The 25,483-nt window shown below is 37.5% G+C and overlaps 1 protein-coding gene across 2 annotated transcripts in view; it reads left to right on the top strand.

Annotated features, from left to right (window-relative positions):
- jbug (filamin-type immunoglobulin domains fbug) overlaps positions 1–25,483 on the top strand; it is a 1,114,928-nt gene that overhangs the window by 983,064 nt on the left and 106,381 nt on the right. For both annotated transcript variants that reach the window (XM_090381438.1, XM_090381439.1), the window contains exon 45: positions 698–802. In XM_090381438.1, the coding sequence (XP_090237564.1) occupies positions 698–802 (105 nt within the window). The remainder of the gene's footprint in view (positions 1–697; positions 803–25,483) is intronic.

Here is a 25,483-nt window from a genome sequence, read left to right as displayed (position 1 = left end):
CATCATGATTTCACTAGCATTGTAATGTTTACAGATGAGGCAATATAAGAGATTGTGTTTTAATAGCCTACATGTGTGGGCTGAGATTATTCCATATTGTACAAGGTAAAGTGCATATCAACAGTGTTTTTAATTAATATGGTGTTTCATACTCTGCAGCAGCCTTCCAGGACTGTAACTGCTTGGTTGGTTGATAGGCCAGTTTTATCAGGATTTCCTGGAGCACACTGCTGTGTCTGTATATTTGGAGAATGTATCTCTCCATATTTGTAGGTGTATGTGGTTTATGCATATTTTTGCTTGATGACACATGAAAACACTTGGATTCTGGCCAGTGGATAGGTCAGGGTAGCCCTGTTTCTTGGCCACCCCAGTCATTAGATCTTAGTTCTTTGTTTCAAACTCATGATGGAAAATAACCTGATTAAAAAAACTGAATGTTTCTCCCCCCCCACCATAAATTCAACTGGAAAATGGTACTGAAAACAAAATGAAAATCAATTTTTGTCCATTGTTATTCCTTTGAAATATCTTCTCATAATAAGTAACTGAGATTAACTGAGGTTGTGTTATGTCATATTTTATTAAAGTTTAAAATAATTTTTGTTTTTAATATTAATGGGTTTTATAAAAGGAGAAATTTCTATTTAACTATTTTTTTTTTTTTTTTTTTTTTTTTTTTCCAAATTTTATTTAGGTAAATTGAAGGTCGAAATACATGGTCCAAATGGCAGTATAAGCACTCGTCTTGAGCAAACTGGCAGTCATCGCTTTCATTTATGTTTTGTTCCTGTTGACGAGGGTATTTTGCAGATTTTTTATTTTTATTTCTTTTTCTTATACAACATATTAATTTTACTTTTTAATTTGGAATAGACATACATTTTTTTTTTTTAAATTATTTCTCACAAAAAATAACAAAAATCGAAATTAGCTAGGCCTAAGGGTTATAGATTGTAATCTTTATTGTTTGAAAAGAATACAACTCAATCAGTATTTCCCCTCATGACAATCGATTATGGATTTACATTTACAAGGAAATTCAAGATAAATGTTGAATGTAAATATATTAAGACAATAAAAATGGTAATAGACAAATAAAATAATAAAATTTTAATTAAATTAAACATAAGTCAATTAATTACAGTCCATTCCGATTATTTGGGCCACATTGGGACTAGTGAATTTTGGCCCGATTAAGCGGCTGCTCCAATTATCCCAAGTTTCACGTAAATAGTTAAAAATACAATGTATCCCCCCCCCCTTTTTACAATTGGTTCATTGTACATTCAAATCATGTTACGATGGAGTCATCATAGTAAAGTACTGCCGACCGGGCTAGCCGAGTGGGTAAAGTACCTGCCCGGCAACCCAAAGGTCGCGGGTTCGATTCCCGCCTCGGGCTTGGATCAAAGTACTGCAAAAACCTTGGGAGGTGCAATATGGCCACAGAAGCCGATGCGCCAATAACTACCAAATCAAAAAAAAAAAAAAAAAGTAAAGTACTGTTAACTATATGATGTGCAATAAGCGCAGGGTCATTTTGATCACGTTTGTGAATTGAATTTTAATTCTCAAATACAGATATATACAGTTATACCCAGTTATTTATTAACAAATAAAGTACAAATAAAATAAAATAAGAGTACAAAACCAGTACTATTCAAATTTTATATTAACTTATCAGTTGATAAAGGGACACGTGTTCCGAAAGCTACTGGTTTTGTACTCTTATTTTATTTTATTTGTACTTTATTTGTTAATAAATAACTGGGTATAACTGTATATATCTGTATTTGAAACTATGGACCCCAGTACTCCAGGCCCATTCGTTACTAATTTTAATTCTATTAAACAGCAATTCTAATTAGCGAAAATAGGCGGAATATTATCCACAGGCTATAAAAGCAAAGATATATTAAGCACAAATTCATCCATTATTACCTTACCAATTAAAAAATTAAATGATACGTGAAAATCTTGGATGAAGATAGGCGAATTGCACTTCTTGAATTAGCTGTTAGAATGTCCATTTCATACATTAGTGCTCACAATATTGTGAAGGATCCCCTGAAAATGTTGTGAATCTGTGCCTGCTCCATCCCACACAATTTGACTCCAGAACAAAAACAGCAAAGAGTAGACTTGGGCAAAGAAATGCTTGATCGTTTTGAAACACAGGGTGAAACCTTCTTAAATCGAATAGTGACTTGTGATGAAACTTCGATTTTCAGTATGATCCAGAAACAAAATTACAGTTGAATGAGTGGAAGCATTCTGATTCACCTAGACCTAAGAAATTTTCGAGGTTCTCATTTGGCTGACAAATAGTTCTTGTGTTTTTTTGCAAAAAAAGTCTTTCTTATTACACATTTTGTGCCTATGAATAAGGAAGCATACTCTGAGATTCTCAGAGTCAAACTTCAGCATGCCATTCTGAGAAATGTCAAGAACTTTCTTCATGTTTCCACATCTGAAGAAAGCTGTGAAAGGCAAACATTTCTTCATGTTTCCACATCTGAAGAAAGCTCTGAAAGGCAAGCATTATGGCTCTGCAAGCACAAAGATGCTTGCAGAGCCACAATGGAAGCACTTTTCAGTCTTTTGAAAAATGACTTGCAAGAAGCATTTAATGTGTAGATACAACAGTGGCAAAAGTGTGTAAAGTTCAAGAGAGAGAGTATTTCGAGAAGGAGAAATCCACAGATGATTCAGATCATAATTCAGATAAGACTTTGCACCAGTCCACGAATTAAATGATAATTGATTATTATTTATCAGAATATTGTGCATTGTGACCTTTAATGCCAGTGCCCCAAAAGACACTAAATTGCAACCAAGTAATCCCTAAAATACAATATATCTTACATTCACTACTATCCACTCTGCAGAAAAAGTAAATACTAATATATATATCCCTTCTCTGATAAAGAATTGAATATTAATTCTTTATCAAAAAATTCTTAACTTGGAACCTCCTCATTTTGTGATCATTCTGTTGGCTTAACATCTCTTTACCTATTCACTGTAATTCATTTTCTGCCTTTATTGTTCTCGAAACTGTACAAACCACTTTTTTGGTTTTTGTAATGATGTGGATCAAAATAATATTTGCATATGGACCACAAATTCCAATCATTGCAATGGTTAATGACTCACTAAAAATTCCAATCATTCTAATGAGTCCAAAGTGATATGAAATGCTCGAAACAAAGAGACTTATTTATGCATAAACAAAGCTTCAGAAGGAAAAGAATGGTATCTTCATTATTTTTTTCCCCCCGAGTCTTATATTTACTGATGCAGTAATACCACTGACACACTAACTTATACAGTTGCTTGGTTACTAGATGGCACTACCCTTGCCCTCACATGGTGGGGCGGGAAACCTGCAAGGAAAAGTGCTTACTCCCAGGGAAAAAAGGAGCCTCGGTGACCATATAAAACTGACAACTAATGGACCCAGAAATATGGCTTGAGTTGGTTATAAAGATGAAAAAATGTTGGAAAAGGAAAAAAAAAAACAGATAGACATCTTCAATCTCCATCATTTTCATTATTCACTCAATTGCTATGTAACCAATAGGAAAACTGTCACCTTTCCTCATTCAATAATGTTTGCAGAGATTTGTCTTGCCATCCAAAAATGTCAAAAGTTTATGATCAGGGGATCTCTTAATAGAGATTGCAAGTGCATGACACTCTGAGCAGCACCTTCATCTGACAACTTTTGGAGGTATCCTTTAATATGACCAAATATATAGCTTAGTAGGACTTCCTCAAAATCATTGAGGAAGAGATTAAGAATAAGGTACAATGTCATGGTGTAAAAAATATCACAAGGACCTTCATTAGAAGAGAAGGGATTCACATCCCAATTCAAAATCTGATCCTTTAGTGAGACCATTAAAGATTAGACCATTACATCCCAAATCCTTTCCGTTGTTTCAAATGCCAAAAATATGGTCATTCACAAGCAGTGTGCTATGTTCTGTTTTATTCAAAGGAATGCAAACACTGGAGGAGGAGAAGAAGAGTAAAAGAAGATACAAACCAAAACATTGGGATTACCTATGAAGAAGTAAAGAGAACATTTTACCAATAAATGTGAATTGATCATTGTATGCACAAACTACCAAAACGAGACATTTGATTGAAATGTGCACAGAAGTAATATTTTAACTTCACAAATCCATAGCTGTCTAATCCTGATAGAGTTACTCATAGTATCCCAATAAAAAACTACAAGAGAAAATCTTAAACACACCAGTTGGTATTCAATCCAATTCTGAGAGGTCAAATAAGTTAAAGAGAAAGAAAACACTTTAGAACAAAAAACAAAACACCGGACGAAATGGAAATGTAAATAGAAATTCCAATTTAATGAATCAGAAACTGAGTTCTTTATAGAATAAGAAAACCATGTTTTCTAAAGAAGAAACACTAAAACAGAAAGATCTAAGGTATCTGGCCCCAAGCGCCAAGCAAAAGTGTTCGAGTGATTTCATTCTGTTTTATTTGTAGTACCTTTCATTATCATCAGTTCATTTTAAGTGGTTCTGTACTTAACAGACTTTGATTAAGAACCCAGAAAGGAAAAGCACCTTTCTTTTCTTAGTGTATTTATAAATCTTTTCATTAACAAACTAACTTCTGCTGCTGCTTGGTCACTAGGTGACATTGCTCCTGCCTCCCTGTGATGGGGCCGGTAATCTAGGGTAAAGTTATCCTTCGGGGCAAAAAGGAGCAACGATGGATATAAAATGAATATCCACCTCTAGAACCTTTAAGCTCAAAGCCAAACACATCCACTGATAATGACCTGAACGAACCCAAAAGGCTTTGAAGGGAAGCACAGTGCCATTACTTGCCAAATTTTCTGGTAATACACTCCCTATCCACCTAGCCTGTGGGAAAGTTATCACCATTTTTAATTCAAAGATACAGCAGACTCTCAATTAACAGGGACAATTCAAATTTAAAAAAAAAAAAAAAAAAAAAAAAATCGACCAGAAATCAAAAAAAATTCAAGTAATAACTAGAATAGGTATAAACAGATATTTTGCAAGTCGCAAATAAGCGACAAGTGGCATTATAAGTTGTCATTGGGAGATTAGTGTACCTATTATTTTGCAATTCCCGCTTTCTTCCCATCCGCCGCTCAAAAAAAAAGACCAAAAGTTTCGTTCGTTTTTGTGCGTCACGTCGATTGTTGTGTTCCGTTGCAGCGCAAAAGGACAAGTTTTGTTATTTATGTCAGAATTTTTTTTATAGTACAGTGGTACCTCGGGTCACGAACGCCTCTAGTCACGAACCAATCAGCCCACGAACACAATTTCTGAACAAATTTTGACTCGACCCGCGAACAATGCCTCTACACACGAACACAGAAACATGGCTTTGGCGCCATGTTTTCGGCTCACGAACAGCATCAGTTGTACTCAGGTTTGCACAAAACTATGAACATGTTTGTCATTGCATTGTTCTTGATACAATTTTTTTTGCTTTTTGCATTAAATTAACCCTCATTATGGCTCCGAAGAAAGTGAAAAGTGTTAGTGACAGTGGTGTAAAGAAGCCTAAGCGTATTACAGTAGAAACGAAGAAGGAAATAATAACTAAACATGAGAATGGTGTTCGTGTTTCTGATCTCGCCAAGCAGTATGACATGACTAAATCTACGATCTGTACTATCCTAAAGAACAAAGATGCACTAAAGACGGCTGATATGGCTAAAGGAGTGACTATGTTAGCGAAGCAAAGGTCTCAAGTGTTAGAAGAAGTAGAAAAATTATTTTTAGTTTGGATTAATGAAAAGCAGCTTGCTGGAGATAGTGTTAAAAGGGGTTATCCACGTGCCACTTTAAATACATCAAAAGGGGTTATCATGGAATAGGACCTCCTAAACGGCTCCAAAGAAGAAATTGTATAAGAGTTACAAAACCAGAATGTCATATATGCCAAAAGAATCCTTATTAAAAAGGATGGAACCTGATACCAACCCGCACTATCATACTCTTTCAGTACTCCTACTCTACCAATATCAGTCTAAGCAGGATTCTTGAATTGCCAGGTTAAGCCAATTCCCAAATAAGCCTTTCCCAAACAGGATGCAGAGGACAAGCTATTTTGTCACTTGTGGCTCAAAAGAATATAATAGTAAAGAAAGCAATACACAGTCTCCTCACTGCCGAAACTGGAAAGGAGACCACCCTGCCTATTCCAGAGACTAATATATGGAAAAGAGAGAAGCAAGTTCAGAAATATAAAACTGAACATAAGGTCACATACCAAGAAGCCAAAAAGCAGATACCACTCCTTCCAGCAGTGAGATCATACATAGCAGCAACTACAGTGCAGAAAACAAAGGTAATTGCAACAGAGACTGACAAATATTGTTCAAGGTTTGGGCCTAAATAGATGTTAGATGAGACATATAGCAGAGAATAAAAATGCATGGGATACATATAAATTAATAGATGACATGGAAGCCTATGATAGATATAAGCTGGTCCGTAACCAAGTCACAAAGGAGATTAGGCAGGCAAAGGCAGATTATGAGAAATCCTTGGCAAAGGATGCAAAGAAAAACAATAGAGTTCTTTATCTGTGTAAATTCTAGAAGGAAAGGGATGAATCAAATTAGTCCACTGGATATTGATGGTTCAACTGTTGATCAGCCTGCTCAGGTGGCTAACAAACTAAATGAGTATTTTGCATTTACATTCACCCATGAGGAGTTATTCAGAGAAGGGAATGCCAGAGGTGACTTAAACTCTGGCAGTGAGCTAGATGATTTTGTAATAACTGAGAGGAAAGTGGAAGAGAAATTGTTGAAGATAAACATAAAAAAGACACCCGGGGTGGATGGGATCTATCCAGTTATATTAAAGCATGCAGCAAAGGAAGTAAGCAAACCCATAGCCATAATTATGAGAGCTTCTTTGACTCAGGGGAGGTACCCATGGACTGGAGATGTGCAAATGTGACCCCAATTCATAAAGGAGGATCAAAGGGTGACACAAGTAATTATAGATCGGTTAGTTTAACTGCTGTTCCAGGAAAATTAATGCAGTCACTGGTTAAAGAAGCACTGCAGAATCATCGAGACAAGACTTCAGTTATAGCTCGGACATAGCATGGTTTTTTTAAGGGAAAGTCTTGCCTGACCAATTTGATTGGATACTATGATGTGGTCACAAAGGAACTGGATGCAGGGAATAACTTTGATATCATATATTTGGATCATAGAAAGGCTTTTGATACTGTTGCACATGGAAGACTGCTGCACAAATTGGAGCAGTGTGGCATTGGGGTAAAATTGCTGCTGGAGGCAGCAATTTTACCCCAATGCCACAAAGTCTGGAGGCCTCATTTTAAGGAGGATGTAGAACTGTTGGAATCAGTACAGAGAAGGGCAACAAGGTTAGTGAATGGAACAAAGGGTTGCTCTTACGAAGAAAGAGTTAAATTTTGCAAATTACAGTGTCTGGAGACTAGGCATCTGCGAGGTGAATAAAGCCTTGAATGGTTTGAGAATGCTCACTGCAGATGGGATTCTTCCTCTTGTTCAGAATAATCACCTGAGAGGGCATAAATTCAAATTGAGGAAAGACAGATGTAGGATAGATGTACGGAAGTTTGCCTTTAGCCAGCGGGTAGTTGGTTGGTGGAACAGACATCCATCCTTTGTTGTGGAAGTTGATAGACTAAATAAATTTAAGGTTGAGCTGGACAGGTATTGGGAACGAATGGAGGGGTGAAATGGGAGCGGTTTTTCCACATAAGCTTGTTTTCTTCCATCATATGCCTCTACTAATGCTAAATGCTATGCTAATCTCAGTCCCGCCCAACTTCTCAATAGCAGACTGGGCACATAATCTCCTTTTACAAACAAAACCAAAAGTTGAACAAGCAATTAAAAGAACCATTATAATCTTACCAGATGCTGAAGATCCAATTCCAACAAGCAGTACAAATCCCACCAATCCTGTAGACAAAAAAACAGAAAAATACTGACACTATGGAAATCAATGAAAAAGAGCAAGACGATTAACCAGTCCTGGAACTCTATGCAACTGATGACATGTACAGTGGTAGCTAACCAAGCTGCCCCAGAAAAGAAAAATCAAAACAGATCGGTTCAAACAGGCAGCTCGTCGTAAGTCGTCTGAATCAGTTACTAAACCCGAATAATGCATACACTTCTTCAATGGAAATGCCATGGCAGTCGAAGTAGCCTAAACATTATCAAAGATCTTATTTCAGTCTATGCTCCTGCAAGTGTATGTTTACACGAAACAAACCTAACTCCTCACATAAGTATTTCAATCAAGCTTTACAATATATATAGGCAAGATTGTAAAACCACAACAGCTCATGGAGGAGTTGCCATTTTGGTCGACTCTAAAGTTCCACCTAAGCATATTCACCTGCAAACACTCCTTGAAGCAGTTACGGTATGCATCTTTACTGGAATTACCTTGACCGTGGTGTCGCTCTACCTTCCACCTAATCATATGTATACACTGCAAGACTTTGAGGACTTACCGTATTTCTCCATGTATAAGATGCACCTTAATTTTGGGGCCTGAAATTGAAAAAAAAAATGTATTACATAAAGTTATTGAACTCAAGTTTTATTCATCATAAAATTCATACAACTCCTCATAACTTGAATTCAGCACTGTATGAAAATCTTTTCTGGGCAGAACGTGGCAAAACCGGTAGCAAGTGCAAAACAATGAGCGCAAAGACAACAAGCGCGAAAAAGCAAGAAATGCAAGTAAAAAAAATCTACAAACACTGTATAAGATGCACCCAGTTTTTAGACCCCAAATTTTTCGAAAAAAGGTGCGTCTTATACATGGGGAAATACGGTAATTAAACAATTACCATCTACATTCTGTTTGATGGGGGACCTTAATGGGCATCATATTATTTGGGGATCACTTCATACAAACAAAAGAGGACAGATGATCAAAAAACTTATAGAAAATAGGAACTTAACACTCTTAAACACAGGTACTCACATCCATGTCCATTTAACTACAAGGACTACCTCTGCAATTGATCTCACAATCTGTTCCTCAGCTCCCTTCCCTCTTCTTTACTGCTCTGTTTCTGATGATCCCAGTGATCATTACCCAGTTGTTTGTCACCTACTAGCAAATGACGTACCGCAATCTATAAGAGGTACAAAATGGAAATTTTGCAAAGCAAACTGGGAAAAATACCAATGTCTGCTGCTTTAGATGAGAAACTATAAGACATTCTGATATCAATAGTGCTGTTACTTATGTCACAAATCAAATAATCTGTGCAGCAAATATTGCAATACCAAAGGCAGCTAACCAGTTCTATAAACATTACAAACAGTGGTGGAATAAAGAATGATTGGAAGCAAAGAAAGAAAAAAATAAGACTTGGAATCAATTCAGAAAGTTCCCCACCACCACCACTAATCTCATAAAATATAAGAAAGCCAGAGCAAAAGCATGTTATATACCCTGGAAATCTCATAAAAGAGTCCTGGATATATCTTCTGCAAGCAAAATTAATAGAAATATGGACACCAGAATTATCTGGAGTAAAATTAGACAAATTTCAGGCAAATATTCAATGGTTCCTAAACTGATCATAAGCTGGAAAGGTCATGACATAACTGAACCAGAAAAAATTGCAAATCTGCTGGGAGAAACATTTGCAGAATTGTCAGCAACAGCATCATACAGACCAATCTTTTAAACATATAAAGCTGAAATCGAAAAATACAAAATTAATTTCCATGCAGCTCATGAGATTTCATACAACCAACCCTTTACCATAAATGAACTAACCTTAGCCAAATCGAAGCAAAGTGCAGCAGGTTCAGATGGAATCCACTAGCAAATGTTTAAACACCTCACCGAAAATTTTTTTATTCATGCTCTTGCTGCCATATAATAGGATATACCTTGAGAACACATATCCAGGCTGTTGGCAACATTCGTTTGTCACTGGCCTTTCCAAAACCTGGGAAGGACCACTCAGACCCGTATAATTATCGCCCTATTGCCCTCACTAGCTGGCTAGGTAAAACTTTAGAAAAACTGGTCAATGATCGGTTAACATGGTTTTTTCACTTCCACAATCTCCTTAGTCCTAGCCAATATGGTTTTCGGAAAAACAGATCAACAATATGCATAATGACAGAAGCTGAATCAAACATACGCAATGCATTTCACCGAAACGAACACCTTGTAATGATGTGCCTTGATATTGAAAAGGCTTTCGATACTACCTGGAGGTATAGAATCCTTCACTAATTGCACAAATTAGGACTTCAAGACATCTACCAACGTTCCTTTAAAATTTCATGTCTAAAAGAACTTTTCAAGTCCACTACCATCATATTCTGTCTCAAATATACAACCAAGAATAGGGTGTCCACCAAGGCTCAGTCCTCAGTGCAACCCTTTTTGCTATCAAAATCAACCCTATTACAGAAGTTATTCCAGCAACAGTAGAAACCTACCTATATGCTGACGACCTCACAATTTCATGTCAATAACAGAATATACGGACAATCGAGAGGCAGCTTCAATGTGCTGTTAACAAAATAAAGTCCTGATCCATCTATAATGGATATCGAATTTCAGTACAAAAGACAGTGGCAATACACTTCTGCAGAAACAAAAGATGCATCCTGATTCAGAACAAAGAATAAGCAATCAACAAATCCCACTCGAACGTAGTATCCAAATTCTAGGACTAATCCTGGATCACAAATTAAATTTCCTAGAACATATAAAATATCTACATACAGTGTGCTTAAAGAAATTAAACATTCTACGAACACAATATCAGCCATGACGTGGGGAGCTGATCGTTATTCGCTTTTGCACATTTATCATGCAATGATAAGATCTAGATTAGATTATTCTCACATTTACTCCTCAGCTAGGAAAAGTGTGTTGAATTGGTTAGATCCAATTCGTCACAGTACATTTTGTTGTTAGCATTACTAGAGGCATGGCATACGATGCAAGAAAGCAAGCTTAGGCAGCATCAGCCAAACAAAACCTTCCCATTTCACCCTTCCATTCATTCCAAATGCCTGTCCAGCTCAGCCTTAAATTTATTTAGGCTATCAACTTCCACAACAAAAGATGGAAGTCTGTTCTGCCAATCTACTACTAGCTAGCTAAAGGCAAACAAAAGATGGAAGTCTGTTCTGCCAATCATCTACTAGCTAGCTAAAGGCAAATTTCCGCACATCTATTCTACAACTGTCTTTCCTCAGTTTGAATCTGTGTCCCCTCGGGTTCTTAATCTGAGCAAGAGGAAGAATCCCAACAGCATTCAGCTTATTCAACCCATTCGAGGCCTTATACACCTCAATCAGATCACTTCACAGGTGCCTACTCTCCAGGCACTGCAGTCTGCAGAACTTAAGGATTTCTTGGTAAGAGCACCCCTTTGTTTCCCTCACCAATCTTGTTGCCCTTCTTTGTACTCATTCTAGCAACTCTACATCCTTCCTAAAATGAGGCCCCCAGACTTGTGTACACAGTACTCTACTCTAGGTGTGGCCTGATCATTTCCTTGTATAACGGGATAATCACTTCCCTCTCCCTCTTAGCAAAATTTCTATATATCATTGATAAGACTCCATGACCTGCCCTGGCAACCCATCTACACTGCTCAGTGAACTTCATATTTGACTCCACAATTACCCCCAGCTCTTTTCCACTTCCCTGAGTGTAGTATCACAGAGTTGGCACATTTCTCTTGGATTATTACTACACATATATACAGTACTTTGCATTTTCAATGTTAAACTTCAGTTGCCACTTCTCACCCCATTTTTCCCTACTTATCTAGATCTCGTTGGAGTAGCATACTCTCTTTAACAACCCTGCCAACCTTTGCATCATCTGCAAACTTGGACATTAAACCTGATATACCCTCATCAATATCATTAATAAATATACAAAACAACAATGGGCCCAACACTGAATCCTGGGGAACTCCACTAATAACATTTGTCCACGAAGAGCAGAGTCCATTGATTACCACCCTCTGTCGTCTCCCACTCAACCATCCTTCTATCCATTGTAGCAACTTACCCTTAATGCCGTACTTCTCCAATTTGTATAGCAGTCTTCCATGTGCAACAGTATCAAAAGCTTTCCTGAAATCCAAGTATGTGATATCAAAATTATTTTTGGCCTTCAGTTCCTTTGTGACCACATTATAGTATCCAATCTAATTGATCAGACAAGAACTTCTTTAACAAACCCATGCTGTGTCTTAACTATTACTGCAATCTTGTCTAGGTGATCTTGCAATGTTTCTTTAACCAGTGACTCCATTATTATCCCCAGAACACAAGTTAACTAACAAGTTTATAATTACTTGTTTCACCTTTTGAACTCCCTTTTGTGAATTGGTGATACATTTGCACACCTTCAGTCCATTGGGACCTCCCCTGAGTCCAAGGAAGCTCTTATAATTATGACTAAGGGTTTGCTTACTTCCTTTGCTATCTCCTTTAATATAACTGGGTAGATCCCGTCCACCTAAGGTGCATTTTTTATATTTAACTTCAACAATTTCTCCTCCACTTTGCTCTTAGTTATTACAAAATCACTTAAACTCCCCATTAGAGTTTGATAAACTTCTGGCACTCCCCTCATTGAATAACTCCTCATGTGTGAATGTAGATGCAAAATACTCATTCAGTTTATCAGCTAACTGAGCATAATCATCACCTAACAACCCATATATGTTAAATGGTCCAATCTGAATCATCCCTTTCCTTCGTGTTCTGCCTTCGCGTTCCTAATCTCTTTCGTGACTTGATTACAGATAGTTTATATCTTATGCCATAGGCTTCTGTGTCGCCTGATACTTTATATGCATCCCATACATTTTTCTTCTCTGCCACGAGCCTCATTAGTTCCTCTGACATCCATTTAGGCCTAAACAGTGAACATTGTTTCTTAGTTGGAATGAAAAGCCTAGTAGCCTCCAAAAGTAAGTCCTTGAAGGCTTCCCATTTAGAATTGAATGTTGGTAACATCATCAGTTGATCCCACTGTACAGAATTTAAAAACCATCTGAGACCCCTGTAGTCACCTTTACGAAAACAAAAACCTTCCCTTTACCCCTGATAGTAGTTACATCTTTAAGTAAATCTCACATCAGTACATTATGATTAATGTCATATAGTGGTTCCTTTATCTGCAAATTCTTAATGCATGAATAATCACTGCTGATAATCAGATCAAGAGTATTACTACCTGTGGTTGCCTCTTGAACATGTTGCTGTAGAAAACAGTCATCCAATAAATCCACAACAAAAGTCGGCGAAGATAAAGAAAGCCCATAAGAGAAGCACTCAAAAGTTTGATAAATTTTCTAGTAAGAGTACTTCGCCGTAACAGCATTTGTATTGATGCTTGCTCAGTAAACATACAGTGAGTGTTATCTGTCAGGAGTAGAAATTGAATCCCATGGGAGATTGAAACCCTCTCGAAGTGGAGGGGAGGTAACCTGACCTTTTTTTCTTTAGAGTCACTGGTGGACTAGTGGATAAATTGTTTATTAATAAAAAAAGGTAAAGGAAGCCCACACGTGAAGTACTACAAACTTCAAAAAAGTTTACCGGTGAAACTACGTTACGAACATTTTTACGACGCCAGTACTTCCAATATCACTCTGTTCGTGATTCAATTAGTGATTCTAAAAAAAAAAAAAAAAAGGTCAGTTACCCTCCTCCACTTCGGGAGGGTTTCAAGCTCCCATGGAATTCAACTGCTACTCCAGACCAATAACACTCACCGTCTGTTTACGGTAAATTTCAGCGAACTTTTGCATGCTTCTCATGTGGGCTTTCTTTTCTTAGCCCAAATGTCTTGCAAGTATACGAGTGACCAATCCACAAGTTCCGGTCAATATCTGAAAAGTTAAAATCCCCCATTATAAGACATTCTGATTTACTGGCCCAATCTATTTCTCTGCACAATTGCTCATTATACTCATCAAATTCTTTAGGCCTATAATGCACACCTACTCTCATTTTTCATTTCCCAGTGCTTATGTCACACCAAACAGACTCAACATTGCATTGTCCACCAACATCAAATGGATACACTTCCTTAGATTTTATTTGTTTCGTAACTAACAGCATAACCCCTCCTCCCTTTGTGTACTCATTGTACTCCCCAAATTCCAATTCTGCACTGCTTATGTCTTTGTGACACCACGTCTCTGATATTCCAACAGTGTCTGCCTTTGATGTCTTGACTAGCACTTCAAGCTCATCAAATTTATTAACTATACTCCTAGCATTTTTGTACATGCAAGTGTATATGCACCTGTTTCTACTCTTAGTTACCCTAATGCAGCCCATATATTTATTCGTTCCTCTATGACTCCCAGCAGTCCTGGAAATCCCCGTGTTTCCGGAGCATTTAGTACCTCACCTATGTATAGTTGAAAGAGGCTAATATATGTCCTTCAGAATATATATTAGCCTCTTACGATGTTGTTTCCCTGTACACTAATGTACATTTAGATTTCACATTACAATTCTTATGAGAAGTAGCAACTAATGATACTTTAATCAAACGCCCGTCCCTTAGTATAAATAGCATTTTAGAACTTACCTCGACTTTGCTTGATGCCAGACACATCTGATTTCGGGACAAAATATTTGGTCTCCCCATGGGACTAGGAATCTCTGCCCCCTTAACCAAAATCTATTTAGCCACCATTGGGAATCAAGTACTTAAATTGTTTCCCACAGATATTAAACTCTACATGCACTACGCCGATGACATATTGTTAATGGGAGACAAACCTTCCATTGACAATCTCTTTGTTAAGTCCAACACTATTCACGACAGGCTTAAATACACTCTTGAAGTAGAAAAGGACAATAAAATTAATTTCCTTAATATCACAATATATAAAACAGGTACTAAATTAGGAACTAAAATCTATAGAAAAGAAACAAACACAGATAAATACCTACATTTCTGATCGCATCTCCCACTTAGTACAGGTTGACCATCAAATCCAGCCACTGGTAATCCAGTTCCACTGCTAATTTGAACATAATTTCCGCAAACGTAATTTCTAATTTCCTGGATTGGCACACTGACCTGCCGCTACTGTTTTGGTGGTGTTAGCTGCAGCGTCAGCTGTTGCCATGAACTCGTAAACACTGGCAAGCAATTCCCACTTGTTTTTCTGCATTTTTTATTATAACCTGCTCACATTTAGCCCCAGCCATGGTTCCAGTGCATAAAGGAAGTGCCTCTCGTGGTGTAAAGTACAAACACTGTACATTGTCCATAACAGATAAAGTTGAACTTCTGAAAAAACTCAACAACGGTGTGTCTGTGAGAAGTTTAACTCTGCTTAATTGTAAATTCCAGTAATTTCTCTCAGTTCCTCTTATCTTTGTAATTTTCTTTTAGCCATTCCTTTTTAGATTTTTTTTTTTTTTTTTTTTTTTTTTTTTAACAACACACTTATACAAACTTGCAGGAAAACACAAACTTGTTTTCCCAAAATCTCTAACAATACTGACAAACTTATTGCAATGTTTGAGAGTTTATTTTATCATAATTAGTTTTATTGCAGCGCTCGCCGCGAGTGCAATAAACTAATCACAAACAACTTTCATATGTATGCCGTAATAGCATCATACGATGAGGCCGACATGGCTTCTCAAGAAATAAAGTAACCAACATATGCGACATAAAAAAAGACTTTTTTTTTTTTTTTATATATTTTAAGCAAAAAAACAACAACACTGACATTACAATACTTATTTTAGAATTACTAATCAGATTATTTCCTAAATATTTTTTGGCCCCTGGGGAATTTTTTCTTAAACTAACTTGGCAGTCAATGTGTTAAAGGTAGAAGGAGGTGGTTAGCTGTTGGGTAAAATGTATGTGCTCAAATAACCACCGGTGATCCGACAAACTCACTAATCTGGCACCCACAGGTCACAACGCTGCCAGATTAGTGATGGTCGACCTGTATTAAAAAAATCTGTCCTTTATAATCAGAGTCATAATGTCATAAAATACTGTTCTTCACATGACAATCTACTCACAGAACTCCAATATCTCACAAAGAAGTTTATTGCTAGACAATATCTCTTACAACTAATTCTTCGCATAATTTCCGTTGCCAAACGCAGAATTAATAATCCACAACACAAACCGTGATAACAAACAAAATACACATATTGTCATCCCTTTCCACTATAGACTTGCTTGACAACTTCGTCAAATATTTGCCAACACTGATATAACTCTAACATTTTCTTCGTGTAATAAATTAGGATCTATGTTTAACGCCTATAAAGAAACGCACCATTACCCTATAAGCGACATCAATAATATTGTTTATCTAATTAACTGTCAGCCAGTATGCAATGCTGCTATATTGGAAGCACATCTGCAAAATGTGGTACAATAGAGACTTCCAACACATGCACATACTTCCACTATAATAGTTTCAAAAAAGATCACACCAGCACTGAACTCACGCAACACATTCACCTCCATAGCCACAACTCACTGATTGATTCAGCCATTCCTATTAATTTAAAATCCAATTGCAAAATCTTTCAATATGAAGCACTCATAGAATGGTGTTGCCATTATACTAATCTTAATGTTTTGAGCACAAAACTCCCGACAAATGTTTCACTAGCCTGGAAACTGTCATGCGTGAGATTCCCATGTGTTTCACAGTGCATCAAGGGAAATCAGGATAAATACATAATTCTCCTTACATCTATCATTGCCAACCAAAGACGTCTATACGAAAGTCTCTCGTTATGACTATTGGCCGCTTTTAACGTTCACTTTAATATTTCATACGAGACAACCAGGAATAAGTTTGTGCACTTCTTCCCAAGCTACTTTTAATCACAGATCTTTTAATGTTTCCATCTCTATTTATTAATTTTAACCAAACTTCTTAATTAGTTTTAATCCTATTCCACTTTAACATCATGTAACAAAGCAGATCAGTTGGGGTGAGTACCAAAAATTAAGCCTTTATGCTATTTCTCCCATTAGTCTAATTCTGATATGGTACTTTAAGAGATTCTATCAGTCACCTGAATTTCCTTTTGGTAACATCATCCTGTGAATAAAATTTAAAAGCTGTCTGAGACCACTGTAGTCACTTTTGAAAAATCCCTCCCTTTTACCTTTGACATTAGTTATATCTCTAAGCAGATCCCACATTAATACACTGTGATCACTGCCAATTAGTACTTCGTTTATTTAGAGATTCCTAATGCATAAAGAATCACTGCTGATAATCAGATCAAGAGTATTGCTTTTTCTCGTTGCCCCTCTGACATGCCCATGTTATCCAATAAATCCACAATTACATTGCTAGCGTGTAGGTGGCCAACCCACAAGTTACATTTTCTGTCTGGAAGGTTAAAAAAACCCATTTATAAGACATTTTGATTTACTGGCCCAGTCTATTTGTTTGTATAGTTATTTGTTATACTCATCATGCTTGTAGGGTACACTTACTCTTATTTTTGTTTTCAAAGTGCTTATATCCACCATACTGATTCCATGTTGCAGTGGTGACCCGTGTCGTTAATAGATAATGTGCAAAAAGTTTTGCACATCTGTCCTGCAACCATCCTTATCTAACTGGGAAAAAATACATGGTATGTGCATAAATTATCTGCAATTTCTGCACTCTCTGTTTGTACTTGCCATATTCAAATTCTGCATCCCTTATGTCTCAGTAGAACCATTCTTCCATTATTCCTGCATTGTTTGCATTTGATGACTTCACCAATACTTCAACTTCTTCAAATTTGTTTACTATGCTTCTGGCATTGGTGTACATGCAGGTATACAAGCACCTGTTTTTGCTAATTAACCCTAACAGTATCCCTGAGGACATCTCAGCGGGGGTTGTAATCCCCTAGACCCTGCTTTTAAGGCTGCTACATGTCCCCAGTATAAGTAGTGAAGGAATCAGTTTCACCTGTAAAAACATTTGTGTCTATTGTTATCAAGTACAGACTATGCTGTGACCAAAAAGCAGAAAGAAGCAAATTGATGCAAACACAAGAAAATGATTTTTTCACTCACTGTTAATCTTTATGAAATTACCTGACATTTTTTACTTGATCCGGATCAATGGTAGCCTTCAGTTCGTTGCCATCAATGATGGTTGGGCACTCTCCGCAGGATGACCAACAGGTCATCAAGTGATTTCCCACCTGATTTAAATTTTTTGGGCTTTGCATTCACCCATTTCATCTCTGAAGCCATATGTATCTTACTAAGAAAAACCTGTCTCTTGTACTTTTGAAGTGCATTAACAGATAATTGTAATCTACAATAGTTTCTTTAATTTTTCCTTAATTTTCATCAAAATATTAACTTTGAAAATGAACAAATTTTTTTGATCACCCAACAATATTAGTATCAGCAATATGATGCAAGGAAACAAGCTTATATAACATCAGCAAAAAAAAATTAACCCATTTCATTTGTCTATCCCCTCTAATTTATCCAGTCCTTTAAATTTGTTCAAACTGCCCACTTCAACAATGTTGGATGGAAGTTTATTTCAAAATCAATTATTCTCCAGCTGAATGCATATTTTCACACGATTTTCCTGTAATCATTATTTTTCCAATTTGAATTTTTGTCTCATCATGCCTGAGAAAAATAAGGAGATACCAGCAGCCAGAACCATATCAACAGGTTGTGGTGTCTTGTGCCAACTTTTCTTTGGCACTCTTGCCCCCATCCCATTCATACAAGCCAAAAATGTTTTTCAGTTTAAAAAATATATATAAATTTTTGATAAGTTTATTATATATTATATTCAGTTCATTTTATTAAAATCTTAAAAAATATGATTTATTAATTTAACAAGTTCCATTAATTATTACATGCTCATTAAATTTTCTACTTCAGAGATTAACTTTTTGGAGCCTTAACGTCTGCAAATCTTTGGATCATTCCATCCAGGTCTAAATCATTGGCAGGGACTTATTCACTTGATAAGGTTGCCATTCCATCCAACTGATCTTGTAATATCATGGAATGGTAGGCTTTTTATTAACTTCACCTTCGAAAAAACTCCCTTTAGTGCAGGTCACTATTACTAGCAATGTTACAAGAATTTTCACCACCACAAAAAATTTGCCATTGATGCCATCAAATTTGAATAAAAAGATTTTTAGTTAGAATAACTGCCTTTATTTGCCAAATGTTTTAATTCTTCATATAAATCAATGTCAGAGATGACTTTCTGATCACCATCTGTATGCAGAATTCCTAAATCCATATTCGAATTGATCATTATGCATTATAATTCAACCCTATCTTTCAGTGACTGGATTGTGTTGGCTAAAAATATCGAAAAAGTGCATCCTAAAATTTTCCCTCCCTGGCATTTCAACTTCATCTTGGGGGTTCATTTTCAAACATTCTTTTTCAGTGGTGAATTCAGTTCAAAGTTAGCTGGAGTTCAGTTCAATTTACAATTCAATTGGCAACTTTTTGCATCATCTGGAAGAAATTTAATTTTATCATCTAATTTTTGTGTTAAGGTATTTTATTGATTTTGAAAGTAGGGAAGCAGCATGTGATATGTTCAAATTGAGCTCTTAGCAGACTTTTCTTGTGATGTTTATTTGGCTCAAAAGATCATACCAAACATTCAGGCAGAGGATAAATTTATTTTTTTTTTGAATGGTCAAAAATTCACACTCTTATTTTCTATATGGAATTCATTTTTCAAACTGTTCTCTTGTTGATTGAGGGTGACGTATATTTTTTTTCCCCTGCTACTCTTTTCGATTTTTGGATCCCCCCTTGGAATGCTGAGCCAGTGCCAAGTCGGCTTGTACCTTAAGCCAGTCCTGCTATCAGCAGTGAATAGTGACTGCTATCTAATAATTATTAGCACAATGAAGAAGGTGATAAGCCAAGCCCATTTCTAGTTCTATGCATTGCTGTTAAAATTAAGTCTACAAATTGAACAAACAAGTTAGTGCATAGCGTTATTTTAGTTTGTAGTAAATCACTGAAGTGGATGAAATGTCATCATTTTTGTTACATCTCATATTGTGAATGCATTCACAACAAGTTGTCCTGATATTGCACTACCTTGAATAAGCTGTGCTTCACCAGTATAGATGACTAATGTTACTTATTCTCAGCGGATACCACCATCCATGGTTGGTGGGTAGGTACCCTGGTGATACAATAACTGACAACCCAGTTATGAAGTATTGAAGTATGACTGCACAATATGGGAGATTCCAGACAGTTTGCAACAGTAAAGACTAAAAAGGAGTTTAGGGCTAAAAACCTCAAACTATGGGAAATTTACTAAACAAACTAGTTAGTGCATAGCATCATTTTAGTTCGTAGTAAATCACCATGCGTGGTGGTATCTGTCGAGAATAAGTAACATTAGTCTTCTGTACTGGAAAAGCATTACTTATTTAAGGTAGTGCAATATCACGTAAACTCATTGTGAAGGTGTTCACAATATGAGATGTAACAAAAACAATGCCATTTCACCTACTTCGATGATTTACTATGAACTGAAATGATGCTATGCACTGACTTGTTCATTTATTAAATTTCCTGTAGTCTGAGGCTTTTAGCCTTAAACCCCTGTTTAGTCTACAAATTGAGTGTTACACAAATTTTTATTTGCAGTGATTTATGTGATGGTGACTTCATATATTTTCCTCTCCTTTTTTTTTTTTTACAGTGAAATTTTTATGCATCATATTAGAGTGATTGGTAAATGGATGCAACTTATTCTTCTTTGCTTTATTCATTAATGCTTTATATCTTCATTTTGTGAAGAGAGAGTTCCTCAGGTGTGAAGGGCTGTTCTTCCTCAGTGTTGTAGTTGTTCTGTAGACCAGCGGTTCTCAAACTTTCTGAGCCCACACCTCTCTCTCTCTTGAAATTTTCCTGGCACCTCCTTTGAAGTAAAACATCTAGAATTGTGCAGTTTCTTATTTTTAATATGCTAATACAATAATTTAGACTCATACAAGGTCAAATAACATGCGAAAATACCTGAACCAATCACTTGTAGTAATCGGATCCCAAGAATGTAGTCAGGGAACACGATGCGTTCTCTTTATCAAAAATGCCCCAAATATTTTCTATGATTATTTACAGATCAAATAATAATATTTGATCTGTAAATAATTTTGATTTTTGATCTGTAAATAATTTGATTCTGTAAATAAATAAATGATTTAATAATACAGCTCAAATAGTAGTAGATATCTAATAATAATAAAAAAATGCATTTTTTTCAAAATTTAAGAAAATGCATTTCTTAATGCATTTTTAAAATTTGCCATGGAAATCTTATATAAACTGTTACATCTTCTGTGATGCCCCTGGTAAATATGGCACCTCCCCAGGGTGTTGCGACACACAGTTTGAGAACCACTGCTCTAGACATATCTCTTGTTGGGCAGTGGTTTGCAGTTCCACCTCCTCCTCTTCCTTCCCCTTCCTTCCAGAGGAACAGCGCATTCAGAATGTTGTTGAAATATTCCCACGTGAGAGTAGTTGTTCCCTGGGGAGTTTGTTGGTGACTGTTTTGTACACCATTTCCCAGGGTTCATTACTGCCAGTAGTGGAGACAACTGGCAGTAATGCACCCTGGATACCCCTCTTCCTTCATTTATTCATGGATGCATTTTCATTCTTGATTCTACAATAGTTATTGCAGAATTTCTCCACTTTGTTGAGGTGCCAAGATGTACGGGCCCCTTTGGAAGGTTTGCATGCTGTGTGAACCTGTCGGCAGAGAGCAGCCAGCTCAAGGCACCACCATGGGACATCACCTGGGCTTGGATATTCATAGTTTGATTGCATAATTCAGTGAAAAATTCAGTCTTGCTTATCTCATATTAGGGAAAATAAATAATCTTATGGTTTTGGATTCCTGGACGTTTTGGAATACCAGACATTGAACATGCTGATTAAGCTGCCAAAAATGCACCAAATCAATTCTTTCCATGTATAAAGTTCCATACAATGACCTATCTCTGCTTTTAGAAAAGTCTCTAAAAACTTAGGCAATTTTAAAAGCAACAAACTGTAGCAAATTAAGCAACTCCTGAAAATCTTCAAATGAACTCTTATCAAATAGACATGAAATTATCAACAGACTGCATATTGGACACCTTATGTAATGCATTCTAACTTTGTAATGAGCAACAATCCTCTGAAGTGTTTTCAGTGCTGTGCTCTATATGATTAGAATGAATACCTTGTGGTATTTATTCTAATCATATAGAGTGCCAACATTATCAGATAGCCTTAAAACAGTTTTTTAATCACATGGAAGAACAAGTAAAATTAGTAATCTTCAGCTAATTCTGGGAGAAAATGAAATATTAATGAGCTTTTTACCTTCCTTTAGTTAACTGATTTCATTAACCATATCTGATGCAATCCTTATATCAGTGGTAGCATAGGTGGTATAATTTCAAAATTTTTAATATAGCCATCACCATAAAGCTCTAAACAATCAACTTACAGAAACTGCTAAATTTATCTCTCTCTCTCTCTCTCTCTCTCTCTCTCTCTCTCTCTCTCTCTCTCTCTCTCTCTCTCTCTCTCCCTAACTCTCGCTCTCTCTCTCTCTCTCTCTCTCTCTCTCTCTCTCTCTCTTCCTCTCTCTCTCTCTCTCACACACACACACACACACACACACACACACACACACACACACACACACACACACACACACACACACACACACACACACACACAACTTAAAGTGCATACAACTGTATAATCATCATAGTATTGAAAGGGAATTTGCCTTAAATAAATTATGAATAAGTACAGTTTGGCCCAAATTTCTAATACAGCAACAATGACAACAACTTTGGTGTTGCACTACATATAAAAGCATTTTTCTGTAACAGAGGGATAATAGAATTATACTCTTTTTATTTGAGTTATACTCTTTAATAAAGGCTTATCTTTTCAACAGTAAGCTTCCATTCAAAGTAGTCTGTGTGTTATTTATTTTATTTTATTTTTTCAAGTATACTTATTGAGTTGCTCATATCACTTACAGAGAATGACATGTATTACTTATAGACGACCATTCCTGTGAATTGCACATTTCAGTTGCACTTTTCCTTAATCAAAAAAAAAAAAAATTATTCTCATTAGTACTCATAGTTTGAAAAGAATAGCACAAATGGATCCCAAATGGCACATAAATACATACTGAAAGCAAATGTAGAAACTGAGGAATTTATTGTAGCTTAAACACAGAGCGTACAGATAAAGCAGAAATATATGAGCTTTCGGCTATATGGTAGCCTTCATCAGAATTAAAATACATGAATGGCAGTTGGAATGAAGATGTGCACTGCCAGGTGCGTGAGACGCGAGGTTTAATTGTTTGTTGACGTCTGTGGCTGTGACGCATGATGACGTGGCCAGCGCTTGTCCAATGACAGAACTACTGACTCTGTGATCGGGTTGACTTGGCAACCACTGTTCCTGTTTAAGGATTTATCCGAAGATCTTATATTTAACGATTCCAACCAGGTACGCTTTAGGTAATGGTGGGATCTGTCTACCACCACGACATCGCGGTGTGGGTCGATGTCGTGGTGGGTTGTCCAGACATGTTCGGCGATAGCTGAGTGTTCTATATCCGCTAAACGGATCGCTCTTTTGTGCTCCGAGAGACGTTTCTCGAGTCGACGTCCAGTCTCTCCGAAGTAGCAGCTAGTGCAGTCACGGCAAGAGATGCGGTAGACTAAACCGCTCTGCAGAAGGGTGGGGACAGGTGTTTTCACGTTGGAAATGAAAGAACGCAGTTTCCTGCCTGGGAGCTGGATGCACTTTATTCCGTGCGTTCTCAGGATTCTACCGATCTGTTGTGACAGGTTGGGGTAGTATGGGATGAATGCCCTTGTGGATGGCTCGTCACTGTTGGTGTTGTAGCTGGTCGTCACGATGTCACGTGTCTGTAGATCACACCTGTCGAGGACGTCAATGGGTAATACTACCCATTGACGTCCCATACTATCCCATGCCCTTGTGGATGGCTCGTCACTGTTGGTGTTGTAGCTGGTCGTCACGATGTCACGTGTCTGTAGATCACACCTGTCGAGGACGTCAATGGGGTAGCCACACCTCGTAAGGTCTACTTTGACCCTAGTGACCTCTTTGCGTCTTTCATCAGCGGAGCTGGAGTGTGTCCAGGCGCGAGTAAGCAAGGTTCGGGCCGTGGAGAGGAGGTGGCCTCGCGCGTGTGCTGACCGGAAGTTGGTAAACTGGCCAGCACACATGGGCTTACGATAAACTGTAGTCCTCAGGTATGTGCCTTCACGTCGGACAAGTGTGTCTAAGTATGGTAAAGAGTTGTTCGACTCCAGCTCAATCGTGAATTTTATGAAGGGCGATAGTGAGTTGAGGTATGATAGAAGTCGCTGACCTGAGTCTCTAGGGATGACCACGAACACATCGTCAACATAGCGACACCAAAAGGCGATGTGATCAGGTGCGTGTGCAAACGCACGTCCCTCTAACTCCTCCATCACGATGTTTGCTGTGACTGAGCTGACCGGGGAACCCATGGCCGTGCCATGTATCTGCTGGTAGACTGAGTCATTAAATATGATCGCACCCCCTGTTAAGCACAGTCTGAGGGCGGTGGAAATGTCATCGGGTGTGAGACCAGTTCTTTCGTTGAGGGTTCTATCATTGTCCAAGAGTTGTTTTGCACAAGAAATGGCAAGTTCCACAGGGATGGAGGTAAAGAGCGATATGACGTCGAACGATGCCATAACTTGATTCTGCGAGATGGATACAGTGCGAATCCTCTTTATGAATTCAACACTGTTGGAAACGGTGTGGGTGGTCTTGCCAACCAGAGGAGAAAGAAGTCTCGAGACAAATTTAGACAGCTCGTAAGTCGGTGATCCACAGCAGGATACAATTGGTCTCAGTGGTGTGTCTTCTTTGTGCACTTTCGGTAGGCCGTAAAACCGTGGGATCTGACATCCGGAAGCACGGAGGTGATTACGGGTTGACTGTGTGATCTTCCCTTGTTTCAGCCAACTGTTGACGAGGATATTCACCTCTGATTCCCATCGTTCTAAAACCCTGTTGGGGTTGATGGTCAGGGGTTTGTATACAGTAGTATCCCGTAAAAGTAGTAGCGCTTTCGCCATGTAATCAGTGTGATCCATTACAACCGTACGGCGGCCTTTGTCTGCCGGTAGAATGACGATGGACGAATCCTGTTTCAATGCCTTGAGGGCAGAGAACTGTGTACGGTTGAGGTTAGAAGAGACGGGGCGAGCACGGTGTAGAACTGCTGCAGTCTTCAAGCGGATTGTGTTGGCTACATCTTCTGGGAGGCGTGATAAGCTGGCTTCCACACCTAAGGCGATGTCGGT

Source organism: Mastigoproctus giganteus, chromosome 9 (assembly GCF_048544385.1).
Source record: "Mastigoproctus giganteus isolate SK-2022 chromosome 9, ASM4854438v1, whole genome shotgun sequence".
Lineage (NCBI taxonomy): Eukaryota > Metazoa > Arthropoda > Arachnida > Uropygi > Thelyphonidae > Mastigoproctus > Mastigoproctus giganteus.
The sequence above is the reverse complement of the archived record's forward strand: the minus strand, read 5'-3'. Positions and strand labels throughout refer to the sequence as shown.